This window comes from Dysidea avara, chromosome 1, assembly GCF_963678975.1.
Source record: "Dysidea avara chromosome 1, odDysAvar1.4, whole genome shotgun sequence".
Taxonomy (NCBI): domain Eukaryota; kingdom Metazoa; phylum Porifera; class Demospongiae; order Dictyoceratida; family Dysideidae; genus Dysidea; species Dysidea avara.
Window position 1 is genome coordinate 51,428,203 of NC_089272.1, and position 27,222 is coordinate 51,455,424.

The window sequence follows — 27,222 nt, forward strand, 5'->3', positions numbered from 1 at the left end:
ACAAATTACCCTGTAGAGAGATCGGCTACAAACAAATCAGCCTGTAGAGAGTTCAGCTAAAACAAATCAACCTGCAGAGAGATCAACTACAAACAAATCACCTTATAGAGAATTCAGCTACAAACAAACTACCCTATAGAGAGATCGGCTACAAACAAATCAACCTGCAGAGAGATCAGCTACACACAAATCAACTTGTAGAGAGATCAACTACAAACAAATCACCCTGTAGAGAGATCAGCTAGAAACTAGACACAATGTAAGGAGTTCAGCTACAAATAAATCACCCTGTAGAGAGTTCAGCTAAAACAAATCAACCTGCAGAGAGATCAGCTACAAACAAATCACCTTTTAGACAGTTCAGCTACAAATAAATTACCTTGTAGAGAGATCGGCTACAAACAAATCAACCTGCAGAGAGATCAGCTACACACAATTCAACTTGTAGAGAGATCAGCTACAAACAAATCACCCTGTAGAGAGATCAGCTAGAAACTAGACACAATGTAAGGATTTCAGCTACAAGCAAATCACCGTGTAGAGAGTTCAGCTACAAACAAACCAACCTGTAGAGCGATCAGCTAGAAACAAATCACCCTGAAGAGAGGTCAGCTACAAAAAATCACCCTGTAGAGATATCAGCTAGAAACAAATCACCCTGAAGAGAGGTCAGCTACAAAAAAATCACCCTGTAGAGAGATCAGCTAGAAACAAATCACCCTGAAGAGAGGTCAGCTACAAACAAAACACTTTGCAGAGAATTCAGCCACAAACAAATCAGCTTGTAGAGAGATCAGTTACACACAAATCAACCTGTAGAGAGATAAGCTAGAAACAAATCACCCTGTAGAGAGTAGCTACAAGCAAAACACCCAGTAGAGAGTTCAGCAACAAAGAAACCACCATGTAGAGAGTTCAGCTGCAAACAAATCACCTTATAGAGAGTTCAGCTACAAACAAATCACCCTGTAGAGAGATCAGCTAGAAACTAGACACAATGTAAGGAGTTCAGCTACAAACAAATCAACCTGCAGTGAGATCACCTACAAAAAAGCACCTTGTGCAGAGTTCAGCTACAAACAAATTACCCTGTAGAAAGATCGGCTACAAACAAATCAACCAGTAGAAAGATCAACTACACACAAATCAACTTGTAGAAAGATCAGCTACAAACAAATCACCCTGTAGAAAGATCAGCTAGAAACTAGACACAATGTAAGGAGTTCAGCTACAAGTAAATCACCCTGTAGAGAGTTCAGCTAAAACAAATCAACCTGCAGAGAGATTAGCTACAAATAAATCACTTTACAGACAGTTCAGCTACAAACAAATTACCATGTAGAGAGATCGGCTGCAAATTAATCAACCTGCAGAGAGATCAGCTACACACAAATCAACTTGTAGAGAGATCAGCTACAAACAAATCACCCTGTAGAGCGATCAGCTAGAAACTAGATACAACGCAAGGAGTTCAGCTACAAGCAAAATCACCCTTTAGTGAGTTCAGCTACAAACATATCAACCTGCAGTGAGATCACCCACAAAAACGCACTTGTACAGAGTTCAGTTACAAACAAATCACCCTGTAGAGAGATCAGGTAGAAGAATTCACCTTGTAGAGAGTTCAGCAACAAAGAAACCACCATGTAGAGAGTTCAGCTGCAAACAAATCACCCAGTAGAAAGATCAGCTAGAAGAAGTTACCTTGTAGAGAGTTCAGTTAGAAAGAAACCATCATATAGAGAGTTCAGCTACAAAGAAATTACCCCGTAGAGAGTTCAGCTAGAAGAAGTCACCTTGTAAAGAGTTCAGCTACAAAGAAACCATCATGTACAGAGTTCAGCTACAAAGAAACCACCTGTACAGAATTCAACTACAAACAAATTACCCGGTATAGAGATCAGCTAGAAGAAGTTACCTTGTAGATAGTTCAGCTACAACAATTCACCCTGTAGAAAGATCAGCTAGAAGAAGTCACCTTGTAGAGTGTTCAGTTACAAAGAAACCATCATGTAGAGAATTCAGCTGCAAACAAATCACTATGTAGAGAGTTCAGCTACAAAGAAACCGCCATGTAGAGAGTTCAGCCTCATGCAAACCACCTTGTAGAGAATTCAACTACAACAAATCACCCTGTAGAGAAGAAGTTATCTTGTAGAGAGTTCAGCTACAAAGAAACCATCATGTAGGGAGTTCAGCTACAAAGAAACCACCATGTAGAGAGTTTAGCTGCAAACAAATCACCTGTAGAGAGTTCAGGTAGAAACAAATCACCCGTAGAGAGATCAGCTGGACGAAGTCACCTTGTAGAGAGTTCAGCTACAAAGAAACCATCATGTAGAGAGTTCAGCTGCAAACAAATCACAGCAGAGAGTTCAGCTACAAAAAAATCACCCTGTAGAGAGTTCAGCTAGACGAAGTCACCTTATAGAGAGTTCAGCTACAAAGAAACCATCATGTAGAGAGTTCGGCTACAAAGACACCACCGTGTAGAGAGTTTAGCTGCAAACAAATCACCTGTAGAGAGTTCAGCTAGAAACAAAATACCCTGTAGAGAGACCAGCTAGAAGAGGTTACCTTGTAGAGAGTTCAGCTACAAAGAAACCATCCTGTATATAGTTCAGCTACATTTCAAGTCACCCAGTAGAGAGATCAGCTGCAAAAAAATATCCTGTGGGGAATAATGGGCATGTAATAAATATATGTATATAATTTGTATAATTACTAATAAAATCAAAAATAATTGAAGTACTAAAATTCTTCTTTAAGTTCTTTTCTTCTTCCTGTAGTAAAGAAAAAAACACATGGGTTAAAAAAGCCCCAAAGCCAGCCATAGGTCGGCTTTGCAGTATACAAATACAAAAAGAAGTGATATCTAAACAAAAACAGCCAAGCTGTAAAAAAAGGTGAGACCCCCAAAAAGGCCATGGTGAAAAAAGATGTGAAATCCAAGGTGGCGGCCAAGAAATGGCTGTGATGGTAGTTTAATGGTTACATTTTAATAACGACAATTCAGGTGAATTTTGTGCCGCTTGGTCTTGGCACCAAATTCACCTGACTTGTTGTTATTAAAATGTAACCATTAAACTACCATCACAGCCATTTCTTGGCCGCCACCTTGGATTTCACATCTTTTTTCACCATGGCCTTTTTGGGGGCCGCACCTTTTTTTACAGCTTGGCTGTTTTTGTTTAGATATATATACTTGTGCAGTATAACACAAAATATGATATGTATTTTACTTCCCACCTAGGCTGAAGAATTATTCAGACGGCTACAGCTGGCAAGGGGCCGGTTCAATGACTGGGTAGTGTTGGGCTCCATTGACATGGACACACTAGTGGAGCAGCACTGTATTAGTATTGCTGACTATGAGAGAAACTTCAAACTGTTGAAAAGCAAGGGAAAAGAAGCTGAGAAACTTCCCCAGTAAGCAAGTTCAATACTTACACACTACATGTCTGTACACAACTGCAGTGCTTAGAAAAATTTTCAAGCTTTTACAAAAAATACTACATTTTAGAATTGCTTACAAAAAGAAATGTTTTATCCATAACTAAAATACATGCACTACAAAGTGGAAATACGGATAATGTTAAATTAGAGTGTTTTGTCAAACAGTAATGTGTGTTCTTTTAGAGTGTTTGAAAAGAGAATGAGTTTTGCACATTTGACCAAATCCACTAGAGTTTTAAATTACAATGTAATGATTACGTGTTCTTCTTGTACATAGCACTATTAGGGTGGACTGCATTACAGTATCAACTCTACCAGTGAAATCTTCAATTGATGATCACCTACAGCGACTACATGATGCACTGCTAGGTGCCCTTAGACACTCTATACAAGCAGACTTCAACAACATCTCAAGTTTCTTGACCAGTGCTAAAGAGTCATTAAGTGTCAAGCCACAGTCAGTAGAAGAGATTGGTGAAGTGAACCAGAAACATGCTGAACTGTTGGCCAAGAAACCAGAGGTGGGTGCATGCATGCGTGTGTGTGTGTGTGTGTGTGTGTGTGTGTGTGTGCGAGTGTGTGTGTGTGCATGTGTAGTGTTTGTTTGTAGCCCAAACAGGACTCATAGTCTGCAATCCCTTGTTCTCTGAATACATGTTGTACTATATTATTATAAATGACTTATCTAGAGAACAAAACGTAATTGCACTGCAAGACCCATTTAGTGTTCACATAGATTAAAATGTTACAGTGTTATATTGTTGTATGAGAAATACACTCTGTGTTTTGAAAAGAATAATTATGATGGTAAAAGTACTCTAATAGAACAATCACCTGCTATTCATTTGGATATTCAGTTAAACAACAGCTACTGAAGGTGTGTCTCCACCACAATAAATATCACATATTTAAGTATATTTTGTACTACGACATCCACAGCATTTTATTTACCTGCTCATAGTCAGGTGGAGCCTGGGCACGTATTGTAATGTTCCACTATCTTGACTATCATAGGTGGAGCCATTGTTTGCTGAAGCCGAGAAGAAGAACAAGTTACTACGTCAAACTGCTGGAGGGGGTATAGAACAAATGAATGAGTTGTTGACAGAATGGGACCGTTTTGAAGTAATGATGGAGAGCCATCAACTGATGATTAAAGAAAGGGTGTGTGTGTGTGTGTGTGTGTGTGTGTGTGTGTGTGTGTGTGTGTGTGTGTGTGTGTGTGTGTGTGTGTGTGTGTGTGTGTGTGTGTGTGTGTGTGTGTGTGTGTGTGTGTGTGTGTGTGTGTGTGTGTGTGTGTGTGTGTGTGTGTATGGGTGTGTGTTTAATGTATACAGTTCTGTATGCGTATTATATGAATTGCCACATTGTAAAGCTGCAAAATAAAACTTGAATACACAAAACAAGTTTATAGATAAGGATCTGCTGCATTGATGTAGACAAAAGCAGCAAATGTTTAACGTTTTATAACACTACGCACACAGAATACACATGTATATACACACATTCACACATAGATGTAGTGACCACACATGCATGTATGTATGCACTACACCACTACACAGTACCACTGAGACCCACACATGTACACTCTATACACAACTCATTTCTCAGGTGGAGGTGATGAAGGCAGATGCTGAGTCACGGATCAACACCTTCAATCAACAGCTGGAGAAGTTTGCTGCCCGATGGCACCAGTTGAAGCCACAAGACATCAGCATGGACAGTGACCACGAAGTGTGTGTAACTGCTATGGCCTCCCTCAATGACCGTAGAGCAGAATTTGATGAGCTCCTAACACAAATGGAGAAACTAAAGTAGGACAATAATATTCTGACACCTCATCTTATCACAATTATACGTATACTAAAAACTTACATTATCATGACACACTATAGTGCATGTACTTACATACATAGGTACATATTTTACACTTCCAATGGTCTTTCTGCATTAGTATACTCTTCTGTAAGTTATTACTGTGCTATTATTTTATGATACGTGAGTGCACTGTACACTGAGTAATGATAAGTGTATGCTATTTACATTGTAATCCACTAGATCAGACTGTAAACATTTCGGTGTGGATGTACCAGAGTTCCCAGTGGCTGAAGAGCTGATAGCTGACATCACAAGATATGAGAAAATGTGGAGTCTTTATGATCAGTTCCATACTGGCCTGGCTGAACTGACCAAGGAGGATTGGATCTCATTCAGGTACTGTATGATTTGTTAGAGTAGTTCCAAGATACTTCAGTGACTCTAATAGATCATACACTTCCTTAGTGAAATACTCTAAGATTGCAATCACATTTATATACAATAGATAGCTCTGACCCCACTATACTATACATTGTATGCACTACTGCCACTGTGAGGTACATTTGTAATGTACATACGTAGCAGTACAAATGTACGTCACAATAAACTGTTGTTGTTTACTGGCTAGGAGTCACACTTACAATTTTGATGACTTCCTGGCCTCCTGGATGGACCGTCTCAAGGACGGATTAGATGGTGAGCATACTACAGTGACTGTGATGTTGCAGAAGGAGGTGGATAAGTACCAGGTACTGTAAATGTATCTATATAGTACGTATGTGTTGAGCATCTGTGTGTACATGTGTGTGTGTGTGTGTGTGTGTGTGTGTGTGTGTGTGTGTGTGTGTGTGTGTGTGTGTGTGTGTGTGTGTGTGTGTGTGTGTGTGTGTGTGTGTGTGTGTGTGTGTGTGTGTGTGTGTGTGTGTGTGTGTGTGTGTGTGTGTGCAGTGTTGCGTGTATGTGTACTGTGATATTACAGCTACTTATCCCTTACTTAAACTCATGCTGCATACATATAGCAACTATTACCGATGATGAAGTATGTCAAGGGGGAGGTGCTATCAGCTGATCACTGGCATGAGTTGTTCCGCATGTTATCCATGCCCCGGGGCACCACACTAGAGCGGCTAACATTTGGTGACATCCTCAGTTCTGCTGACTCTATCCTCACGAACATTGATGGACTAAAGGTACAGTATTAGCCATGTGTGTACACAGTAAACAAGCTGCAGTGTGTACACACATTTTAGACATCTTGAAATAACCGTCAGCTACATGTACTATCAGTACTTGTATGTGTGTGTAGGAGCTACACAGCAGGGCTCAGGGTGAGGTGTCCATCAGAGAGGCATTGAGGGAGCTAGAGTTGTGGGGCGCTGGAGCTGTTTTCTCTCTCACTCCATACACTGACAGCAAATCTGTTGACATCAGTATCATCAAGGATTGGAAAGACCTTGTAAACCAGGTGAAGGAATGTTAATGCACACGAAAAGGACACTGCATAAACAATATACGTAATATCCATTTGTTATACATTCAGCGTGTACAGAATGACTCCTAAGAGTTTTGTTGCAACTAACATTTTTTTCAAACTTCAGTAAATTAGGTCTAGTATCACATGCTGAACATGCGTACATACAGCTATAGTATCAATTATTACATGATAAGTAGTACATGCTTGACTGGAGTTCTTACATCCATGTCATATACATTAATTGTCCCTGTTTAGGTTGGAGACAACCAGAGCTTACTACAGTCACTCAAGGACTCACCATATTATCAAGGGTTTATTGATAAGGCTTCATTGTGGGAGACACGTCTAGCTGAGCTCGATGAGTACCTCCACCAGCTGAATCAGATCCAGAGGAAGTGGGTCTACCTGGAGCCCATATTTGGTAGAGGAGCACTTCCTAGGGAACACGCTCGTTTTAAAAGAGTTGATGATGAATTCAGGTGAATAATATGAACTGTGATAAGATGATTCCTAGCCATTTTATAGCAGAATTTTGCTACGGTAGTATTTTTAATAGACATTGTAAAGACCTTGCATATCTAACCTGTGGAACCAGAATAGGTAGGACAGGACCTCTGTTATCTAAATATCTATGTGTTAGTTTGTTTACAAAAATGTTTAAATAAATGGATAAGTAGTATCTATTCACTTACATATACAGACTTAACACTGCTCAATTACCCTAATAAGGCATACATGTACACTGACTCTAATAGAACAGTCACTTATAATGATAATCAAGTGTTTGGTTGGTTGAGATTCATGTTCTAACTATACCAAATTTGGACTACAGTTTGAGGTTTGTAATTTTGTGAATTTTATGCTGGAAATTTTATTGTTTTACAATTTTAACTCCATTATGTTTGGTTTCTGTAGGTCCATTATGTCTGATGTGAGCCATGATCATCGTGTGCTCTCTCTTGGTAATCGGGCCGGCCTAAGACAGAGTCTGGCAACAATACTGGACCAATTGGGAAGATGTCAAAAAGCTCTGAATGAATTCCTTGAGGTACTGTAAACATAGAATGTGCATGCCCTACTCTTTTTGTGGTGTACTGCCAGACTCAAGCTATTAAAGAAACATTTTTGAAAAGTACAAAAGTTGTGTAGTACTTTGCATTTGAAACCTTTTATCTTATATATCCAAACACCTCTGCCCTTATTTGTTTTGCTGTATGCACTCTACAAAGATGATACATATTTATACCATATTGTTGTTGTCTCTTTCCTTGTAGGAGAAACGTTCCGTATTTCCTCGTTTCTATTTCATTGGCGATGATGACTTACTGGAGATATTGGGACAGGCTACTAACCCTACTGTCATCCAGACTCACCTGAAGAAGTTGTTTGCTGGTATCCATAGTGTCCAGTTTGATAAGGAGTGTTCACACATTGTAGCCATGAGGTCATTAGAGGGAGAAGTAGTCCCTCTCAAGGAACCCATTGCTATTAGCACTGATGTAGAGGTTTGTCTCTGTGTACAGTACCTGTACTAGTCTCGTTTGGTACAGATCACATATTTTTAAACACAGTGGCTCATCACTTTCAATATAAGCAATCATGTCTAAAAAATATGTTCTTGCACATCTCCAGCACCAAAGTTGTTCTGATGCATTCCAAAATACCTGGGATGATTGGTTCACATGTTCAGTTTTAATTGCGATTAGAGATGGTAACCAAGGCTATTGAAGTTGAACAAGTTTTCAATGAAGCTACCTTGGAGCTTGGAGCTCGGAGCTCAACCTAAACAGCACAAGGTGGTTGTCAGTCATAGACGTACAGTCTTACCTGAAATATCTAAGGAGAGCTGCCACGAAAGTTGTGTCTCCATTACCAATGCATGTCTGCATGTCAGTTTTGCTTTCTCAATAAATTTGTGACTTTTGACATTTAATCTCCACATGTACATACGTATATGAATAGTGATTGTTAAGTTACATGATAGCAGATATCAATATATTATTATATACGTACATAGATAATAGTATACCAACAAGTACATCAAGACACACGGTAGTGTGTCGTGCGGCCCAAGAAGCCGGCGCGCCACACCGTGAGTATATTTACAGGAAGAAAGAAAACGTCATTTTCACACTTTTGTATCTCGGTGATAGCTTATCTGATTGAAACCAAATTTGCTGCAGAGTTGCCCGCCAGCTAGGGGAGTCTACATTCCAAATTTGAAGGAAATCACTCAAGCCATTTCCGAGATGTGAGCGGCCAAAGTTTCGTTTTTTTTCTTCGTTTTTTTTCTTCTTACAAAATAGGAAGGTGCTTCCTTTTGTTGTTTCTGGTGATTTTCACACAGACTGACCTTTAAGATAAAGCAAACAAGTACTAATTTATTATTGGATTGCTTGTAGCATTTGGTCTCAGCATAAGTTTAACACACAAAAACATAGAAAAAGTGGTCACGTGACCAAAAATATCATAATAGTTAAATTGGGCAGTTTATTAGCAAATCATTGTATTTTAGGGTGACTGAGTCACAATTAGTGTATTTTCTTGCCATATAATGAAGACTTCTACATCTTGTAGTGCTATAGCACATCCTTTATAGCTGTAATGGGATTATTGGCCACATCACCACTTTTGGGTGTTCACAATTAAAAGTGTATTGATATTGAAAGTAATAGACAGTTTAATAATTATTAGCACTTGTTTATTTTATCTTAAGGTCAGCCTGCATGAAAATCATCAGAAACAATGAAAAAGGTCGAGGCATCATCTTATTTTGCAGTGGAAATCCTATATGAAGGGATTTTTGGTCACGTGACCACTTTTTGGATATTTACATATGTTAAAATTGTGCTGATAGTGACTGCTGCAAACATTCCAATAACAAATTAGCACTTGTTTGCTTTATCATAAAGGTAAATCTGTGTGAAAATCCCCAGAAACAACAAAACGAAGCACCTTCCTATTTTGAGTGGAAGCCCTAAGTCTTATTCTTCGTCTTTTCGCACACTTGCAAAAATTGATATAAAACGAAAACGCGTGCTCCGATCGCCTTGAAATTTGGTACACAGAAAGGGAGTCCAAAGGTGAATCCTAGCATCAAATTTGGTGCAAATCCGATGAATGGTTCAGGAGTTATGACCGATTATTCGCGTAAAACAAGATCGATTTGTTGTCACGCCTACAGGGTAAACCGCTTCATGGAATGAGTTGAAAATTGCTATGCAGATGGAGTAACCATCGTAGGAGTGCCTTTTGGTGGTTTGAAAGGAATCGAGATTAAGACCACGGAGGTATGACAAAAAACCCAACCTGTGTCACAATTACGCGATCGATTTTTAGTAATAAAAAAGTATTAGTTTTTACGCCTACTAGGCAAACCGCTAAGAGCAATGAGCTGAAAATCGGTGTATAGCTGGAATAATCTTCATAGAAAGTACTTGCAGTAGTACAGAAGAATCGGATTACAAACCACTGAGTTATGATTCGAAAGCCAACTCCGTGTAGCAAATGCGAGATCGAGATACTCTAATAGAACAGTCACCCTAATAGAGCATTCAGCTAATTTATTTACTCCATTATAGAATTCTACTGCATCACAAGTTATTCTGTAGGGACTTCAGCTGCAAACAGTTAATCTTATAGACAGTTCAGCAAAAAGCAAGTCACCCTGTGGAGAGTTAAGCTACAATTATATCACTGTAGAAATCCAGAACATTACAAGTCACACTGAAGAGAGTTAAGCTATAAACAAGTCATGCACCCTGTAGAGAGTTCACCTACAATTAAATCACTCTGCAGAGAGTTCAGCTACAAACAAATTACCCTGTAGAGAGATCAGCTACAAACAAAACACTTTGTAGAGAGTTCAGCTACAAACAAATCAATCTTTAGAGTGATCAGCAACAAACAAATCAACTTGTAGAGAGATCAGCTAGAAACAAATCAACCTGCAGAGAGATCAGCTACAAACAAATCAGCTTGTAGAGAGATCAGTTACACACAAATCAACCTGTAGAGAGATAAGCTAGAAACAAATCACCCTGTAGAGAGTTCAGCTAAAACAAATCAACCTGCAGAGAGATCAGCTACAAACAAATCACCTTGTAGAGAGATCAGCTAGAAACAAATCACCCTGTAGAGAGTTCAGCTAGAAACAAATCAATGTGTAGAGAGATCAACTACAAACAAATCATCCTGTAGAGAGTAGGGCTGAGCGATACTGCCATTTTAGTATCACGATCGATACTAAAGCCACTATTCACGATACTGAATAGTTCACGATACTTACAAATAAGTCAATCATAGCTGGTGCTACATAGCATATTGCTCAGCATTCCTGCAGGAAGTCCTTATAGGTGATAGCAAACTAGCCACTATCATCATTGTTTACAGTAACAGTTATTGTAACACATGCTTTGAGGTTGTTATGGTGTTCACACCTCTCTGCAGGGGAAACCAGATGGGTGGACTTAATCATTTACAAGGATTCTTAGCCTAGTACTGCATAACAAATGGATTTTCAATGACAATAATGTACAGGCATGGTATCACGATAGTTAATAACAAAATATCGCGATATCGATACTTTCAAAATATCGCGATATATCGCTAAAACGGTAGTATCGCTCAGCCCTAGTAGAGAGATCATCTAGAAACTAGACACAATGTAAGGAGTTCAGCTACAAGCAATACACCCTGTTGAGATTTCAGCTACAAACAAATCAACCTGTAGAGCGATCAGCTAGAAACAAATCACCCTGTAGAGAGATCAGCTAGAAACAAATCACCCTGTAGAGACTTCAGCTAGAAACAAATCAACCTGTAAAGAGTTCAGCTAAATCAAATCAACCTGCAGAGAGATCAGCTACAAACAAATCACCTTATAGACAGTTCAGCTACAAACAGATTACCCTGTAGAGAGATCGACTACAAACAAATCAACTTGCAGAGAGATTTAGAGTTCAGCTACAAACAAATCAACCTGCAGAGAGATCAAATCACCTTATAGAGAGTTCAGCTACAAACAAATTGCCCTGTAGAGAGATCAGTTACAAACAAATCAACCTGCAGAGAGATCAGCTACACACAAATCAACTTGTAGAGAGATCAGCTACAAACAAATCACCCTGTAGAGATCAGCTAGAAACTAACAATGTAAGGAGTTCAGCTACAAGCAAATCACCCTGTAGAGATTTAAGCTGCAAACAAATCACCCTGTAGAGAGGTCAGCTAGAAACTAGACACAATGTAAAGAGTTCAGCTAGAAGAGGTCACCTTATAGAGAGTTCAGCTACAAAGAAACCATCATGTAGAGAGTTCAGCTGCAAACAAATCACTCTGTATAGAGTTCAGCTAGAAAAAGTCACCTTGTAGAGAGTTCAGCTACAAAGAAACCATCATGTAGAGAGTTCAGCTACAAAGAAAGCACCATGTAGAGAGTTTAGCTGCAAACAAATCACCTGTAGAGAGTTCAGCTAGAAACAAATCACCCTGTAGAGAGATCAGCTAGAAGAGGTCACCTTGTAGAGAGTTCAGCTACAAAGAAACCATCATGTGGAGAGTTCAGCTACAAAGAAATTACCCTGTAGAGAGTTCAGCTAGAAGAAGTCACCTTGTAGAGAGTTCAGCTACAAATAAACCATCATGTAGAGAGTTCAGCTACAAAGAAACCACCATGGATGTAGAGAGTTTAGCTGTAAACAAATAACCTGTAGAGAGTTCAGCTAGAAACAAATCACCCTGTAGAGAAATCAGCTAGAAGAGGTCACCTTGTAGAGAGTTCAGCTACAAAGAAACCATCCTGTATATAGTTCAGCTATATTTCAAGTCACCCAGTAGAGAGATCAGCTGCTAAAAAATATCCTGTGGGGAATAATGGGCATGTAATAAATATATGTATATAATTTGTATAATTACTAATAAAATCAAAAATAATTGAAGTATTAAAAATCTTCTATAAGTTCTTTTCTTCTTCCTGTGGTAAATAAAAAAAACACATGGGTTAAAAAAGCCCCAAAGCCAGCCATAGGCTGGCTTTGCAGTATACAAATACAAAAAGAAGTGATATCTAATCAAAAACAGCCAAGCTGTAAAAAAAAGGTGCGCCCCCCAAAAAGGCCATGGTGAAAAAAGATGTGAAATCCAAGGTGGCGGCCAAGAAATGGCTGTGATGGTAGGTTAACGGTAAAAATTTTAATAACGACAATTCAGGTGAATTTTGTGCCACTTGGTCTTGGCATCAAATTCACCTGAATTGTTGTTATTAAAATTTTTACCATTAACCTACCATCACAGCTATTTCTTGGCCGCCACCTTGGATTTCACATCTTTTTTCACCATAGCCTTTTTGGGGGCCACACCTTTTTTTACAGCTTGGCTGTTTTTGATTAGATATTATTAGTAGCAATAATTTGTTTCGTAATATTCATGTACAGTGTACACTTCATTTATTGTCACAGCTGTGGTCATGTAAGCTTTATATAGCTTTACATCATACTATATACATACTGTAGGTGTGGCTGGGTCACCTTGCAGACCAGATGAAGTACACACTACAAGAACTGTTAATACAATGTCTGAAAGATGGTAAGAAAGAAGGTGGAAGTGGCATCAACCCTAACAACTATCCTTCTCAGGTTAGCCACACATTGTCCTTAAAGTTATTTCCACATACATACGTGCATATGTAATCTATGGTATGCATGGTTGTAATTATTTGCAAATTTTAGTTTGGGGAGTTCAGCAAATATGCTTATTTCATTGCCTCCATTGTGCACTCGATCAATGCGAGGCAATAAATTAGCAGCAGTTTGCTGATTTTTTTGTACCAATTATTCTCTCTGCATAACCACATATCTGGTGAAAATAAAATCCAGCTGTCTAGAATCCCTAGTTCTTTTCTGTATTGCAATAATATTCCTTTAATAGAAATCATTTATTACACTAATTACTAAATTTAATTTCTTGTTGCAGATACTTTGTCTTGCTGAGCAGGTCCTGTTCACAGAACGTTGTGAACAAGCCATCTCAACTCACACTCTTAGTGAACTACTTATTGAACTAGAGTCCCAACTGGAAGCATACACAAGCACTGAACGACTTTCATCATCCAGCGAAGACACTGACTCACACGTACTAGAACTAAAGCTCAAATCTTTAATACTGGATACAATACACTTCATTGATGTAGTACATGTCCTAATTGATGGCACTATCACAGTGAACTCTGTAGGAGACTGGCTGTGGCAGAAACAGTTGAGGTTCTATGTGAAGCATGGCCAGTGTATAATGAGGATGGTGGATGCTGAGTTCAACTACACCTACGAGTATCAGGGTAATGCTGCCAAACTGGTACACACCCCACTAACTGATAAGTGTTACCTAACATTAACACAAGGTAAGGAAGACTTGAGTGTAATTGATATATGTAATAGTCCACTGAATTCATACATATTGTCATTCATGTGTAATGTATTTAATCTGGTTGTTAAATGCATGTGCGTGCTTATAATTTTTGGAAAGAAATTGCATAAAGTTATTTTTGCTAGATATCTACACCTAATAAAGTAACATTGACAATGGATTCACTTTCTTAGAATGATGTGATTTCATAGTCACCATGTGTGTAACAACATTTTAAGAGTCTAGTTTCTGCATGAATCCTTTAGAGTAGAACACCATTTCAAGTATAGTGGAGGGAGATCGGCTATATGCCATGTGACTCTCTCCATCTACCAACTTATGGCATTTCATATGCAAAAATTGGAAATTTATGTGGATGAAATTTCAAGCCACAACATGTACCTATTGCAGTAGACTGTTTATAGTTACTATTAGAGGAGTCTGTACATATACAATGTGCAATATCAAAGTTCTACATGCTTAAAATGTTACAAATTTAAAGCTTTAGTCAGTTCAATATTCACTTGGTACACACAGCACAAGTGAGTTCTCTGGTCTGTTCATAAGGAGGACATGGAAGAGATCCACATCTTCCTTCAACCAGACTAAAAAGTGCACCATTATGATCATATATTGATCCTATCACTGTTCCCATTGTACTGTCAACACACAAGAATTGAGATCTGTAGTGGACATTAGTAGATCGTTCTGTCATAAGATATCCATAGTACTCGGTGGTCCAACCAGTTGGACAAGTATATTTTGCTGGTATCATATAGAGTGCTGTTCTGGTGGATACATAACATACTGCACAAGGTACCTTTGCATTATGTGTGTTTGGTACTAGTCCATTAGTTCCTTGATATTCTGCTCCATACATGAAAGCACTGTCTTGTGATCCAGGTTGAGATCTGAGGTAGTTGGGGTCTAGTGGTAAACATTGTAGATTACTGCCTCCTCCTTTGTGTCTGTGTTCTGATCCACCAGCTCTCCCAGAGTATACCAGTTGTGCTCCAGTACTAGGACAAGAATCATGACCCCATCGAACATAGACTAGTCCTCCTGCAGGTTCTCCCTTTGGTCCTGTTAATCCTTGATCTCCTTTATCTCCACGAGGACCAACATCTCCCTTGATACCCTGTACTCCATCACGACCATTTCTACCATCCCTGACTTCTCCCTTTGATCCTGGATCACCCTTGGATCCTCAATCTCCCTTTGATCCTTGTCCTCCTTTTGACCCTGGTATCCCTTGATCTCCCTTTGATCCCTGTGGCCCTTGGTCTCCCTTCACTCCTGGTACTCCATCACGACCATCTCTACCATCTTTACCTTGCACACCATCTCTACCGTGTAGTAGTTTAACAATGGTATTATCTGATTGAACTGTAGTTTGTGATTGTTCTCTCTTAACTATTTCATGATGACTGGTGTTGCCACCTGTTTTGTGATCATCTTTATACTATTGGGTGATATAGAGTGTTAGTAAATCATGAATATAATTGATAATGATCATTATATAGTTTCACTATTATGCTAGTAGTTGTACCTTTCCATTCCTACTCAGTAAGAAATCTATGACAATGTTTAGTTCACTGATCTGGTTGTTGTGTGTGACAATTTGTTTGTTAGTTGTTCGATGTGTTTAGTCTGCTCCTGATTGTGATAGTGTTGTTCCATCACTTGTATCTGTAACTGTATCAATGAGGACTGTAAGTACCAACCACCAACTACCACCACACAACACACTACTGATAATACCACACCAACTAGTACTGTACTGACTGCCATTGCTTTGACTTTGCTTTATGATAGCTTATAAATGATACAGTGCTTTTATACGGTTCTTTGTAGGAGACAGCTTGACACAGAAATTACATATATGTAGCATATAATAGACATCTTTACCTTATATGTACATAAGTTATGTGGTTCACGTAAAGTACATATGTAGGTATTCCCTTGCTTACTGACTATATATGGGCACTTGTGTTGTAATTATTAGGCAATGTACATAGTGCGTAATTGTGAACAATTACATTGTACACACTGTGGCACATCTGGTTATTTGGTGGCACAGTACATCTATACATAGCTACCGTACTGTTGAAAAATAGCTTACCTAGAATAGTAATGTTTTGTCACTATAATTATAGTAACTCATTGTACATGTTATGGAATGTTCTGTAGATGAAGCATAATACCACTTGTAGTAGTATTTCATGCATGAAACTTGTTTAATATGGATTAGCAACCTCATTATGATTTATGCACAATTTGAATATTATGCAATATCTTCCAATCCTCTGAAATTATGCTCTATGTAGTTAGTCTTTTTGAACAGACTTTGTGAGCAACTACGTAAATAATGAGTAATGTCAGCAATTTTGAAATTGTTCTATCATTTCCAGAATCTCTACTGTCCACCAATAGCTACAGTAGTAGTAGTTGACATATGTATATGGTTGACATGACATGTACACTTGCTGTTAGTATTTGTTTGGTAGAGATGATCATTATATTGATTATGTATGTTGCTAATTGCAGGTATGCACATGGGACTAGGGGGAAACCCCTATGGTCCTGCTGGAACAGGAAAGACTGAATCAGTGAAAGCTCTAGGAGGGTTGTTTGGACGTCAAGTGTTAGTGTTCAACTGTGATGAAGTGAGTAAACATGTGAAAATTTGTTGTGTTGAATACGTATGTGCATGTGTGTGTGTGTGTGCGTGCGTGCGTGCGTGCATGTGTGTTTGGGTGTGAACCATCCATGCATCACTCAAAAGATAACATTTAGATTACAACCCCACATTCCTATACCACCATCAATAAATGAAGTATAGTATCAGCCCTGCTGCTAAAGGGGAATTTTCCTATTATACCTGCTAATTGCACTTGTATACTTGGGTGAGACAACTATAGCCAATAAGTTTGGTCATGTACACATGCATATACTGTGTAACTGATATAGGGCATTGATGTGAAGTCAATGGGACGTATCTTCATTGGACTGGTGAAGTGTGGTGCCTGGGGTTGTTTTGATGAGTTCAATCGTCTGGAGGAGGCTGTGTTGTCAGCTGTGTCCATGCAAATACAGACCATACAAGCTTCCATTAAGAACCGGGCCACTACTACTGAATTACTGGATAAACAGGTTAGTCATACGTACAATAATTTTGACCCTTAATCTCCACATGATGCTTTTCAATTAAACCATATAAGTTCAAAAGATTCTCTTAAAGGCATACACATGCATTATATATTGATTCATCAACAGATTGATCTGGACCCCAATGCTGGCATATTCATCACAATGAACCCAGCTGGTAAGGGATACGGAGGAAGACAGAAACTCCCTGATAACCTGAAGCAGCTATTCCGTCCAGTGGCTATGTCACGTCCTGACAATGAGCAGATTGCTGAAGTGATCCTCTTCTCTGAAGGGTTCAAGAAGGCTAAGAATTTGGGAAGGAAGCTTGTGGCTCTCTTCACCCTATCCATGTAAGCATGTGCTCCATGTGCATAAGTCATATACACTGTGTGTATGTTATCAGACTATGCTTGATACATACTATTCAGTACATTTTACACACGCACAGTATATGTACACAGTGCATATACCAGTACGTAAAATACACATAAATTTTCAACTATTGTATTTTTGTAACAAGCCAAAAAAAGACATTTACTTTGGTTTAAACACCATAGAGTTTATTACCTTAGTTCAAAAAATTGATGTGGTGACTATTCAAACTCAACCATCACTCGATGCTCGAAAGCAATGTTTAAACTCTTATTTTCAACATCGATTGTGACACCACTCAAGTATTGAAGGTACAGCGTTTAGGAAATATGGTATATAAACTTTCTGCTTGAAAGGGTAGGCTTGTAAGCATTATGTATAATTTAATTGAAGTTCACTTTATTGGTTAGTGCCTTGTAAGTGGTAAGGCTTTGCTTCATTTCATGTCTAAATGTCAAATGTCCATATACAGTATCTTTGACATAAGCCAGCCCTTGTAGCTCAGTGGCTAGAGCACTGGTCTAGTAAACCAGGGGTCAAGAGTTCAATTCTCTTCTGGGGCTGATTTTTTTTTCTTAATCGCATAGATATGTTTTCATTTTCCTAAGAAAGATAATTTTTGCATACTTACATACATAGCAGTGTAGGGTATGTGTATATTATGTTAATTATATCAATGAAATATGCAGTGCATAATTTAAAGATGCTTATAACTCTTGTAGCTCGGTGGTTAGAGCACTGGTCTAGTAAACCAGGGGTCAGGAGTTCAATTCTCTTCTGGGGCTATGGTTATCTTTTTCTTTATTTTGCTTTTGTGCTTGGCTTTGCCAGAACCATTAGAATATATGCTAGTTAGATTCCTCACTGTTGCAGCTGTATACTGTATAAGCAGAAATTTTCACAGAGACATATAAAATGCTAATTTTCAGATTCTTGCTGCATTCACAAATTCTGTGAATAATCAAAGCTGATACATGTTACCTTGAACATATATTTTCAAAGCTGTCACCACTCGTTCAATTTGCAAAAATTTTATTCCTCGAAATTTCCCCCCTATATGGCACATTTATGTAGTTACTCATATTAGATTATACTTGTGTTAGTAATACTAAAGAGTATATATATTGGGGAGGGAGAGTGCTGTGCGCTGTGAAAAAGGAGCCCGTAAAGTCCTATGGCATTGTTTAAACAACTCAGTGATTTGTGTTGGTTGGTAATTAATTATAAGCACAGTGGGTTGTGTGCATGACTACTGAGTGATAGAACAGTGTACTCGAGAAAAGTATGGCACATCACGCAGAGGAATTTGTCGTACAAAGAATACAAGCAGCTAACCTCAAAAGCAAACATCAAGGTTTCATTATGGTCGAGATTTTCATTTGAGATTTCATCATGGTCGCCATCCCATGCCTCAACAGTTTTGCTAGCGAAAGTGACACATCCATAGATGGAATTTCAGTCATTGCAATTCCATGACCACCCATCAAAACTTTTAAGATGTTAAATCTGAGCAATCAACAGTGGCCAGGTTTACAAGAAGAAACGAAGGTATGTGGGTTACCTTATGGGCTCTTTTTTCACAGCTTATAGCACAGTTCGATACTCTCCCTCCCCATTATATACTCTTGGTAATACGTACATACTGTAGATTGTTTTTATGCACACTGCAAATGTGAGTTGTCATACATACATACGTACATACGTATGTAATATCCTGATAGGATTTGTGATAGGTGTACTGTATACACATATATAAATTGTATACAAATTACAGATTCCACTCTACACTGTGTTACACATGTTGTTCACATTAGGGAGTTACTGTCACCACAACAACACTATGACTGGGGACTACGTGCTCTCAAGACTGTTCTGAGGGGATGCGGCTCCTTGCTACAAACTGAACGGATGAATAATAATAGCCAGAAAGGTTACATTGCTCTACCACATTATTATATTATATTTATTACTGTGTATACTAAACTAGAGTACAAACACACAGATATTAGTTATTATTACATCATTAAATAATCAGTCAGGTGCTCTTTAAGGATGATGTAGTTACTAAATGATTGGGTAGTTTGTTCCAAAGTTTGATGGTTGATGGTAAAAAAGGAATGTAGGAATAGGTTACTTCTGGCTTGTGGAATTCTGTATCATTTGTGGAATTCTGTATCATTTGTGGAATTCTGTATCATTTGTGGTGTCCCCTGGTGATTGATATGAGTGGTGTAAGTTGTAGGGTTGGGATCTCTATAATGCCTTCAACAAGTTTAAAAAACATCACTAGTTTGTTGTAGGTACGACGTTGATCTAGAGTAGGCAATTTGAGATTAGAAAGCATATTAGTAACACTGCTCTCCATGAATAATCATTAAAAACATAACGTGCTGCACTACGTCATATCACTATTAACATTTGTGTTAAATTCTGTTGTCATGTAGACTGTGCTGTGTAATAATGTTTTTCCATATGCTCTGCATGTGCCTAGCTGCCTACAATGATTTTGTTGGTGCTTATTATAGATCAGTGTACTGTGTAGTCTTTATCTATCACAGAATCTCTTTCTCCTTATTGTAGTGACCCCTGAAACTGAGATGAAGATTGCAGTACAAGCATTGAGGCTGAACACACACTCTAAACTAACGTTTGCTGACAGCAAGCGATTTGATTCACTCATTAAAGATGTGTTCCCCAATGTCTCCTTCCAGGATGTGGAACACCATGACTTAGAGAAGGCTCTTAAGGAGGCCTGTGCTGAGGCCAATTTAGTAGTGATTGAATCACAGGTATGGATACTAGTGTGGATGGTATCTGGTGTTGTGGACACTTGTAAATGTTGACGTCTGTGTTCACTACGTACTCATGTAATAACCCAATGATATACATGCATATACCTTTATGTAGAAAAAGTGCTCTTTAATACACTTGGTCTGGGAAATAATAATAATTTGATAATCAGGACACTTTTAAATACTATAGGTTCTGCTGAATAACAAGTTATATGTAGTGCTGCTAGACATTTAATGCAAATTTGATTGTTTTATTATTTATCTAGTGTAATTTTTGTCTCATGTATATGCTCACTAGGTAAACTATCAGCCAAGAGTTTAGTTTTGTTTAGAGTTTTGTTCACTGACGGACTCTTGTAAGGACTTGTTACCTAAATGTTTAAGTTCATAAGTAACAAGCCCTTGTAGCTCAGTGGTTAGAGCACTGGTCTCGTAAACCAGGGGTCAAGAGTTCAATTCTCTTCTGGGGCTAGATTTGCATTCTCTTTTTATCACTTATGTGCAGTACATCTGCTGAACCAGGTGCGCTTGTATCAATCAACAATGTACTATGCTATTGCTAAATAGATTTTGTGTTGTAATACATACAGAGTTATCAACTAATAAATTTGTATTTTGTAATTAATGAATTATTTTGTAATTCCATAATTACACTGCTAAGGAAGTGCAACTCAAACATACCAATGATGTGCAGAAATATCTCCTTAACTGTGTTGTACTTTGTCTATAGCATTAATTTTTTTAGGCAAAGCCTCTGATAATTTATGTTCATGTACGTATCTATAGAACATACCCCTTCAACTTAGAGGAATTTGTTATTCCCTGTAGCTTAGGAGGCCAGCTGTGTTATTTTGAGCTGTTTGATACCTGTAGATCCCATTGAGAAAGGTTTACACAATGTCCTTAGTACTTTAATGCAAAGCTTGCCTGCCCAGAAGTGTAATGCAGGCACCATATGCAGCCTTTTTACATGCATATGTACATATACACATAGGAAAACAATTTCAGAAAGACCATTTGCTTGCCCACCTGGCCGTAAATGCAATGAAGTGACTTACTTGTTTGTACAAAAAATCACCGTCCTATACCTTTGGTATTATGAAATTCTGCATAAAATCTTGAATTTTTTGTTAGACTAACATGCGTAAATGATGATGTACACAATAGCTACATGTATATTATTACTTATAAAGTAGACTGAAATGTTAGCTACGTAGCAGCCACAGAGAAACTTAATAGCAGACAAAAAGCAAGCCCAAGCAGGTTTTCAGGACAGCAATAACCATTCTTTGTGCATATAGTGTATGCTTATTCAAAGTTTGATTCTACATAAAATCAGTACAGAATAAGATAAAAGAAAGAAGAAAAAACAAAGCCCCAGAAGAGAATTGAACTCTTGACCCCTGGTTCACTAGACCAGTGCTCTAACCACTGAGCTACAAGGGCTAGTTGTAATTCATTGCACTGTACAGTGTTTTATGACTATGAGCAGTTAAATCAAAATAGGATACAGCTAGAAACTTTCAACAATCATAATGCCATAATAAAATTTAGCAGTACACTTTTAAAAATCCTCGAAAGACTTACTACTTATTCAGACCTAACCAATGTGTACTGGGCAAAAGTGCTTGTAGTTACAATTCATCTATAATTTTTGCCTCCAAAATTTTTTAAACCGGTAGTGCCCATTGCATAGTAGCACATTTTGCTTAGTTGTTTGATATTATGTCATTTACATATTTATTTTCTAACAGATCAGTAAGGCATTAGAGTTGATGGAGCAGTTGAGACAGAGGATGGGAGTGGTGATAGTTGGTCCTAGTGGTAGTGGCAAGTCTACCCTGTGGAAAGTGTTGAGAGCTGCTCTGACCAAATTAGGCCAATCTGTTAAACAATATGTCATGAATCCTAAGGCCATGCCTAGGACACAGGTGTGTACGTATGTACGTATGTATGTATGTATTCTATATGCTATTCCTACAGCTACTTGGTCACATTGATATAGACACAAGGGAATGGACTGATGGGGTACTGACCTACAGTGCCAGACAAGTTGTGAAGGAGCCCACATCAGTCCAGTCATGGATCATATGTGATGGTGATATTGACCCAGAGTGGATAGAGTCACTGAACAGTGTACTGGATGATAATAGATTGTTAACAATGCCCTCAGGGGAGAGGATACAGTTTGGTCCCAATGTAAACTTCCTGTTTGAATCACATGATCTCTCCTGTGCCTCTCCAGCCACAATATCCAGGATGGGAATGATCTTCCTGAGGTATATATATACATACACCTGAACGCATACTACTGCTTTATGTAATTGTAAACTGAGTCTATGTTACTGTGTAAAAAAATATAAATAACTTGACTTTTGTGAATGGTGCAGTTTTTTTGTGTGTGTGTGTGTGTTGTATGTATTCTACTTACAAAAATTGTGTATCCTTCATGTAGTGATGAAGAAACAGACATTAAGGCATTGGTGGCATCATGGTTGAAGAGTCTCTCTCAGTCACCCACCTCATCCCACCTCGAGGGATGGATGGAAGACTACTTCTACAAGGCACTGAACTGGGTGATCAGCACTGATGACTTTGTAGTGGAAACCACTCTTGTGGGAGTGGCCCTTAATGGTCTATCACATCTGGTACATGTCACTAACAAGTCTCAGTTTGCCTGTGCCTTAATTAAAGGTCTTGGGGGTAATCTTGGTGAGCAGAGTAGACTCAACTTTGCTAAAATGGTAAAGTTATATGTACATAAGTATTTGTCAATCATAACATACATGTACAGCACATTCACAAAATGATACATTCATACTGTATGAATATTTGTACTTGTAGTACCATACATGCATGGCATGTGTCTGTAGGTATTTCAGTGGACACATGAAGTACCTCCTGACCAACGTAGACTACTGGATACTTACTATGATGAGGACACTGGTAAACTATGCTGCTATCAACTAGAGGTATGTATGATGATGTTGATAAACTATGCATAAAACTATGAGCACATGAACCATTGAGTGGAGAGCTAAGCAATGTACATAAATAGGCCGCCACTGTGTATGTTGTGCATATTCAAAGGAAATCCATTTTGGTCATGTCTCTGTTTAGATTTATGCAAAATAATTGCTATGTTTATCTCAAATATAAAAGCCTTATTGAAAATGATTGTTCGGAAACTTAATTAGAAGAGTAGTATAAAGTAACCTCTCTAAATTGATCACGTGTAGGCTATTACTGGCAAAATTGCTGGTGGACTAGTTTGTCTTCAATGAGGGAATCAAAGGCGTAGGAATGATTTTCAGAGTGGGGGGGGCCAAAGATAGCCATCTCCAGTTAACCATAAACCCATGCAGACACACAGGGTTCCTTTGATACAGCTCCTCTGTAGCTACCCAGTTCATACATGCGTTTATATAAAGGTGTTGTGGGGTATGTTATCACTAGCTAATAGTGCTATACATATACTGCATAGCTATCTCTTCACTCCCTATCCTGTTAATGGCTGCTATGCTCCTCTACACCTACTGCAGCTTGATGCATGTATGTATCACATGATAAATCATGATCACGTGAAGGTCTTTTCTTTATGCGAGCTTTACGTACTTCACACTACAAGGATTACAGCATTAATAGTTGTTATCCACAAAGTGAAACATCGTTACCTTTAAGGAACTATGAGCTGGGATGTCTGTTCTAGCAGGTGTTCCCAAACTGAGTGTAGATCATGTGAATACCACACTGCGTTCATGGTTGGCCACTTCGATTTTCAACATCCTTGTTTGTTTCTCTTCATAAATCAACTTCAGCACAAAATGTCTGGTTTAATCGTCGGTAGTCAGCAACAGTTAAATCTTTCCCACATCACGGATATGACACTCTTTCTATTGTTCTAACTTCTCACTGCACAGGATCCAGGAAATATTTGAACAACAGATATCACGTGTAAACAGAACAGAAATAAAATTACAGGTGCTTTTGTGTTTAATACAGTGTCTCGTACAGTACAATGAATGGCTTGATTGCGGTGGACTGGTGATGCCACACCCCTGAGTGCTTTTGTGTGGTGGTTGTATGGCTTCTCGTATGGAGGTATGCTTTTCTGTGTATGTATATAACTTTAATTGGCTGATTGGCTACTAGCACTTGGCCCAAAAAGCTGGGGGGCCAAAACGTACTTTTGAAAATAGTGTGGGGCCCGGCCCCCACTGGCCCTCCCGGTTCCGACACCCTTGAAGGGAATTATTTTAAGTTGGCTTTTAATAGGTGGTATTTTTAAAACAAATAGCCACTATGACAATATAAATAAACTGTAGTTTAGTTACCAACCATACATATATGTTGTTGTGTAGGTTCCTGACAATATTGGGGTGGATCACCTGAGCTCTGGATCACTACCAGTTGTCCTGACAACAGATATTCAGAGAAGTCTTGACATGATTACACCATGGTTGCACCCTAACAACAAGCACCCTTTCATCTTAGTTGGACCAGAAGGATGTGGAAAAGAGTACGTCTTTTGTACAGTTATACTATCAATTAGAGAAATCATTGTTTAATTCTGTAAATATTGATAGTAAAATACATAGAGTACATGTATTAGCAGATACAGAGCTGCTATTGATTTGAGTTTGTATTGTAAGTGTTGCACAACAATTGTACATACACAGGTTATTGCTGAGATATGGGTTTGATCAGTTGAGGTCTACACAAGTTGCTGTGGTACACTGTAGTGCCCAGACTAATGCTACTCACTTGTTACAGAAACTATCCCAGACTTGTATGGTATTGTCCACTAACACAGGCAGAGTGTACAGGCCAAAGGACTGTGAGAGGCTGGTACTGTATCTGAAGGATCTGAACCTGCCTAAACCTGACAAGTGGGGCACTTCTCAAATCATCGCCTTCTTACAACAGGTCTGTCATTAAATTAATACATATGTGTTCTAGCTTTCAATATGTCAACTGTGCTCATGTGCATGTATACTTGTACAGTATGTCCAGTATATAGTAAATCTTTGTACATACGTACATATGTATCTATGGACATTTTGCATTATAATAATGGTAATTTTTATATGTTCATATATTATTCAGGTGTTGACTTACAACGGGTTCTATGATGCTAATCAGGAGTGGGTGGGGCTGGAAGGTGTGCAGATAGTGGCCTCCATGAACCCTGGCAGCATGTTAGGTCGTCACTCACTCAGCACTCGATTCACTTCAGTTGTTAGAATATGCTCCATTGGGTGAGTACTCATAATAGTGTACACACAATATTACACAATACATAGCTACAATGTGTACTCGTTTTTATAATACATACACGCACACTGGATGTCCTGTTCTTTATTTATCAATCTACCATGTTTTCTAATGACACAACTTATAAATATAGATAAACCATAAGAACATGATACCTGAATGTGCACATGAACATACACTATAGCTCATAATATACATATATAACCAGTCATAGTAATTTAGTGGTAGGCTTTGTTTTCTTCCACAGTTATTCAGACAGAGATCAATTACAGACAGTCTACAGTGCCTACCTCACACCAGTTCTTCATCGTGACCTCAGGGCTCATCCCATATGGGGCTCCACTGCTAGAGTACACTCCCTAGCTGGCTCCATGGTTTCTTTATATGAACAGGTATAGCATGTATGTATGTGTGTATATCTGCAGTGATTGGAGTAGTCTGGTAGTCTAGTATTTCATTATGGTACTGCAGTAATTGCTGTAATATATTCTTGATACGTACTCATGCTACCTCATATCTACCCATACAGATCAGAAGCACATTCACAACTGATGATCAGTCACATTATTTGTTCACTCCAAGAGACCTCACCCAATGGGTGGTCAGTCTACTGAGGTACAAATTCAGTTCAGAATCTAGTACTAGCAGCAGTGAAGAAGTGTTGGAGGTGTGGAGCTATGAGGCTAAGAGGTTGTTCCGGGACAGGCTGGTTGGTGAAAAGGCTCAGAAAACATTTGATGGCTTGTTAAGTTCCATTCTCATGTCAGAATGGAGTATTGACTTTGGTAGTGGTGGTGACGTTGAGGGTGTTTACTATGTCACATGGGGAGCCATGCCCTCTAACACTGCAACTGACCAAGCTCAAAAGTATGGCCGTTCACTTGGTAGATTAGAAGCACCAGACTTGAAAGATGTTGTAGCTAAAGGCATCTTGTCTTACAGTGAGTGTATTTGGTAGATATTTTATATATGCACAGAAAGCTATGCATGTTTGTAGCAATTGTGTATTTAAAGATTTCGATAACACATCTACAGTAGATACAACGGAGCCTTCATTGGTGATGTGTATGACTTGTACGTTGTGGTTGTCCCTAGGTCGTGAACAGAGTGAACTGGACATATTGCTATTCAAAGAAGTACTAGATCACATTTCAAGGGTGGACAGGGTTCTCACACAACCAGGAGGATCACTACTGATGGGAGGTCGTAGTGGTGTTGGCAGGAGGACTGCTGTATCACTGGTGGCCTTCATGCATCAGATAACACTATACACTCCTAATGTGTCCCGTAACTATGGAGTGAAGCAGTTCAAGAATGATCTGAAAAATGTACGATAATATGTGTTGTAGAACTATTGCTAATTGCACAATTACGTCAACAGATGTGAATTATATGAAGTACTTATACTGAAACACTGGACTATTAACTGAAAGAAAATACTAAACACTAGGTCTGGTGCTACTTCTTTCTTTTACTCAAAAG

At 38.5% G+C, this 27,222-nt stretch overlaps 2 protein-coding genes and 3 non-coding genes across 5 annotated transcripts in view; 3 read left to right on the plus strand and 2 right to left on the minus strand.

Moving 5' to 3' along the window:
• LOC136268340 (cytoplasmic dynein 2 heavy chain 1-like) overlaps positions 1-27,222 on the plus strand; it is an 82,881-nt gene that overhangs the window by 39,605 nt on the left and 16,054 nt on the right. The window contains exons 14-41 of the mRNA XM_066063647.1: positions 3,254-3,429; positions 3,734-3,977; positions 4,471-4,620; positions 5,071-5,273; positions 5,518-5,673; positions 5,906-6,026; positions 6,297-6,467; positions 6,584-6,742; positions 7,007-7,230; positions 7,667-7,799; positions 8,026-8,256; positions 13,264-13,386; positions 13,724-14,147; positions 16,700-16,818; positions 17,123-17,305; positions 17,429-17,652; positions 19,489-19,604; positions 20,255-20,463; positions 22,221-22,397; positions 22,450-22,745; positions 22,922-23,210; positions 23,340-23,438; positions 24,828-24,985; positions 25,146-25,392; positions 25,573-25,724; positions 25,988-26,132; positions 26,270-26,681; positions 26,836-27,068. Of these exons, the coding sequence (XP_065919719.1) occupies positions 3,254-3,429; positions 3,734-3,977; positions 4,471-4,620; positions 5,071-5,273; positions 5,518-5,673; positions 5,906-6,026; positions 6,297-6,467; positions 6,584-6,742; positions 7,007-7,230; positions 7,667-7,799; positions 8,026-8,256; positions 13,264-13,386; positions 13,724-14,147; positions 16,700-16,818; positions 17,123-17,305; positions 17,429-17,652; positions 19,489-19,604; positions 20,255-20,463; positions 22,221-22,397; positions 22,450-22,745; positions 22,922-23,210; positions 23,340-23,438; positions 24,828-24,985; positions 25,146-25,392; positions 25,573-25,724; positions 25,988-26,132; positions 26,270-26,681; positions 26,836-27,068 (5,574 nt within the window). The remainder of the gene's footprint in view (positions 1-3,253; positions 3,430-3,733; positions 3,978-4,470; positions 4,621-5,070; positions 5,274-5,517; positions 5,674-5,905; positions 6,027-6,296; positions 6,468-6,583; positions 6,743-7,006; positions 7,231-7,666; positions 7,800-8,025; positions 8,257-13,263; positions 13,387-13,723; positions 14,148-16,699; positions 16,819-17,122; positions 17,306-17,428; positions 17,653-19,488; positions 19,605-20,254; positions 20,464-22,220; positions 22,398-22,449; positions 22,746-22,921; positions 23,211-23,339; positions 23,439-24,827; positions 24,986-25,145; positions 25,393-25,572; positions 25,725-25,987; positions 26,133-26,269; positions 26,682-26,835; positions 27,069-27,222) is intronic.
• Positions 14,603-15,943, minus strand: LOC136242045 (short-chain collagen C4-like). The gene is made up of 4 exons (XM_066033366.1): positions 15,914-15,943; positions 15,749-15,862; positions 15,409-15,614; positions 14,603-15,267 (listed from the first exon to the last, which is right to left on the minus strand). Exons 1-4 carry the CDS (start codon positions 15,941-15,943, stop codon positions 14,673-14,675), a joined length of 945 nt encoding a protein of 314 aa, XP_065889438.1. The 3' UTR covers positions 14,603-14,672.
• On the plus strand, positions 18,165-18,237 carry Trnat-agu (transfer RNA threonine (anticodon AGU)). The gene has a single exon. It is a non-coding gene; the product is annotated as a tRNA-Thr (tRNA).
• Trnat-cgu (transfer RNA threonine (anticodon CGU)) lies at positions 20,865-20,937 on the plus strand. Its single transcript has one exon. It is a non-coding gene; the product is annotated as a tRNA-Thr (tRNA).
• Trnat-agu (transfer RNA threonine (anticodon AGU)) lies at positions 21,840-21,912 on the minus strand. Its single transcript has one exon. It is a non-coding gene; the product is annotated as a tRNA-Thr (tRNA).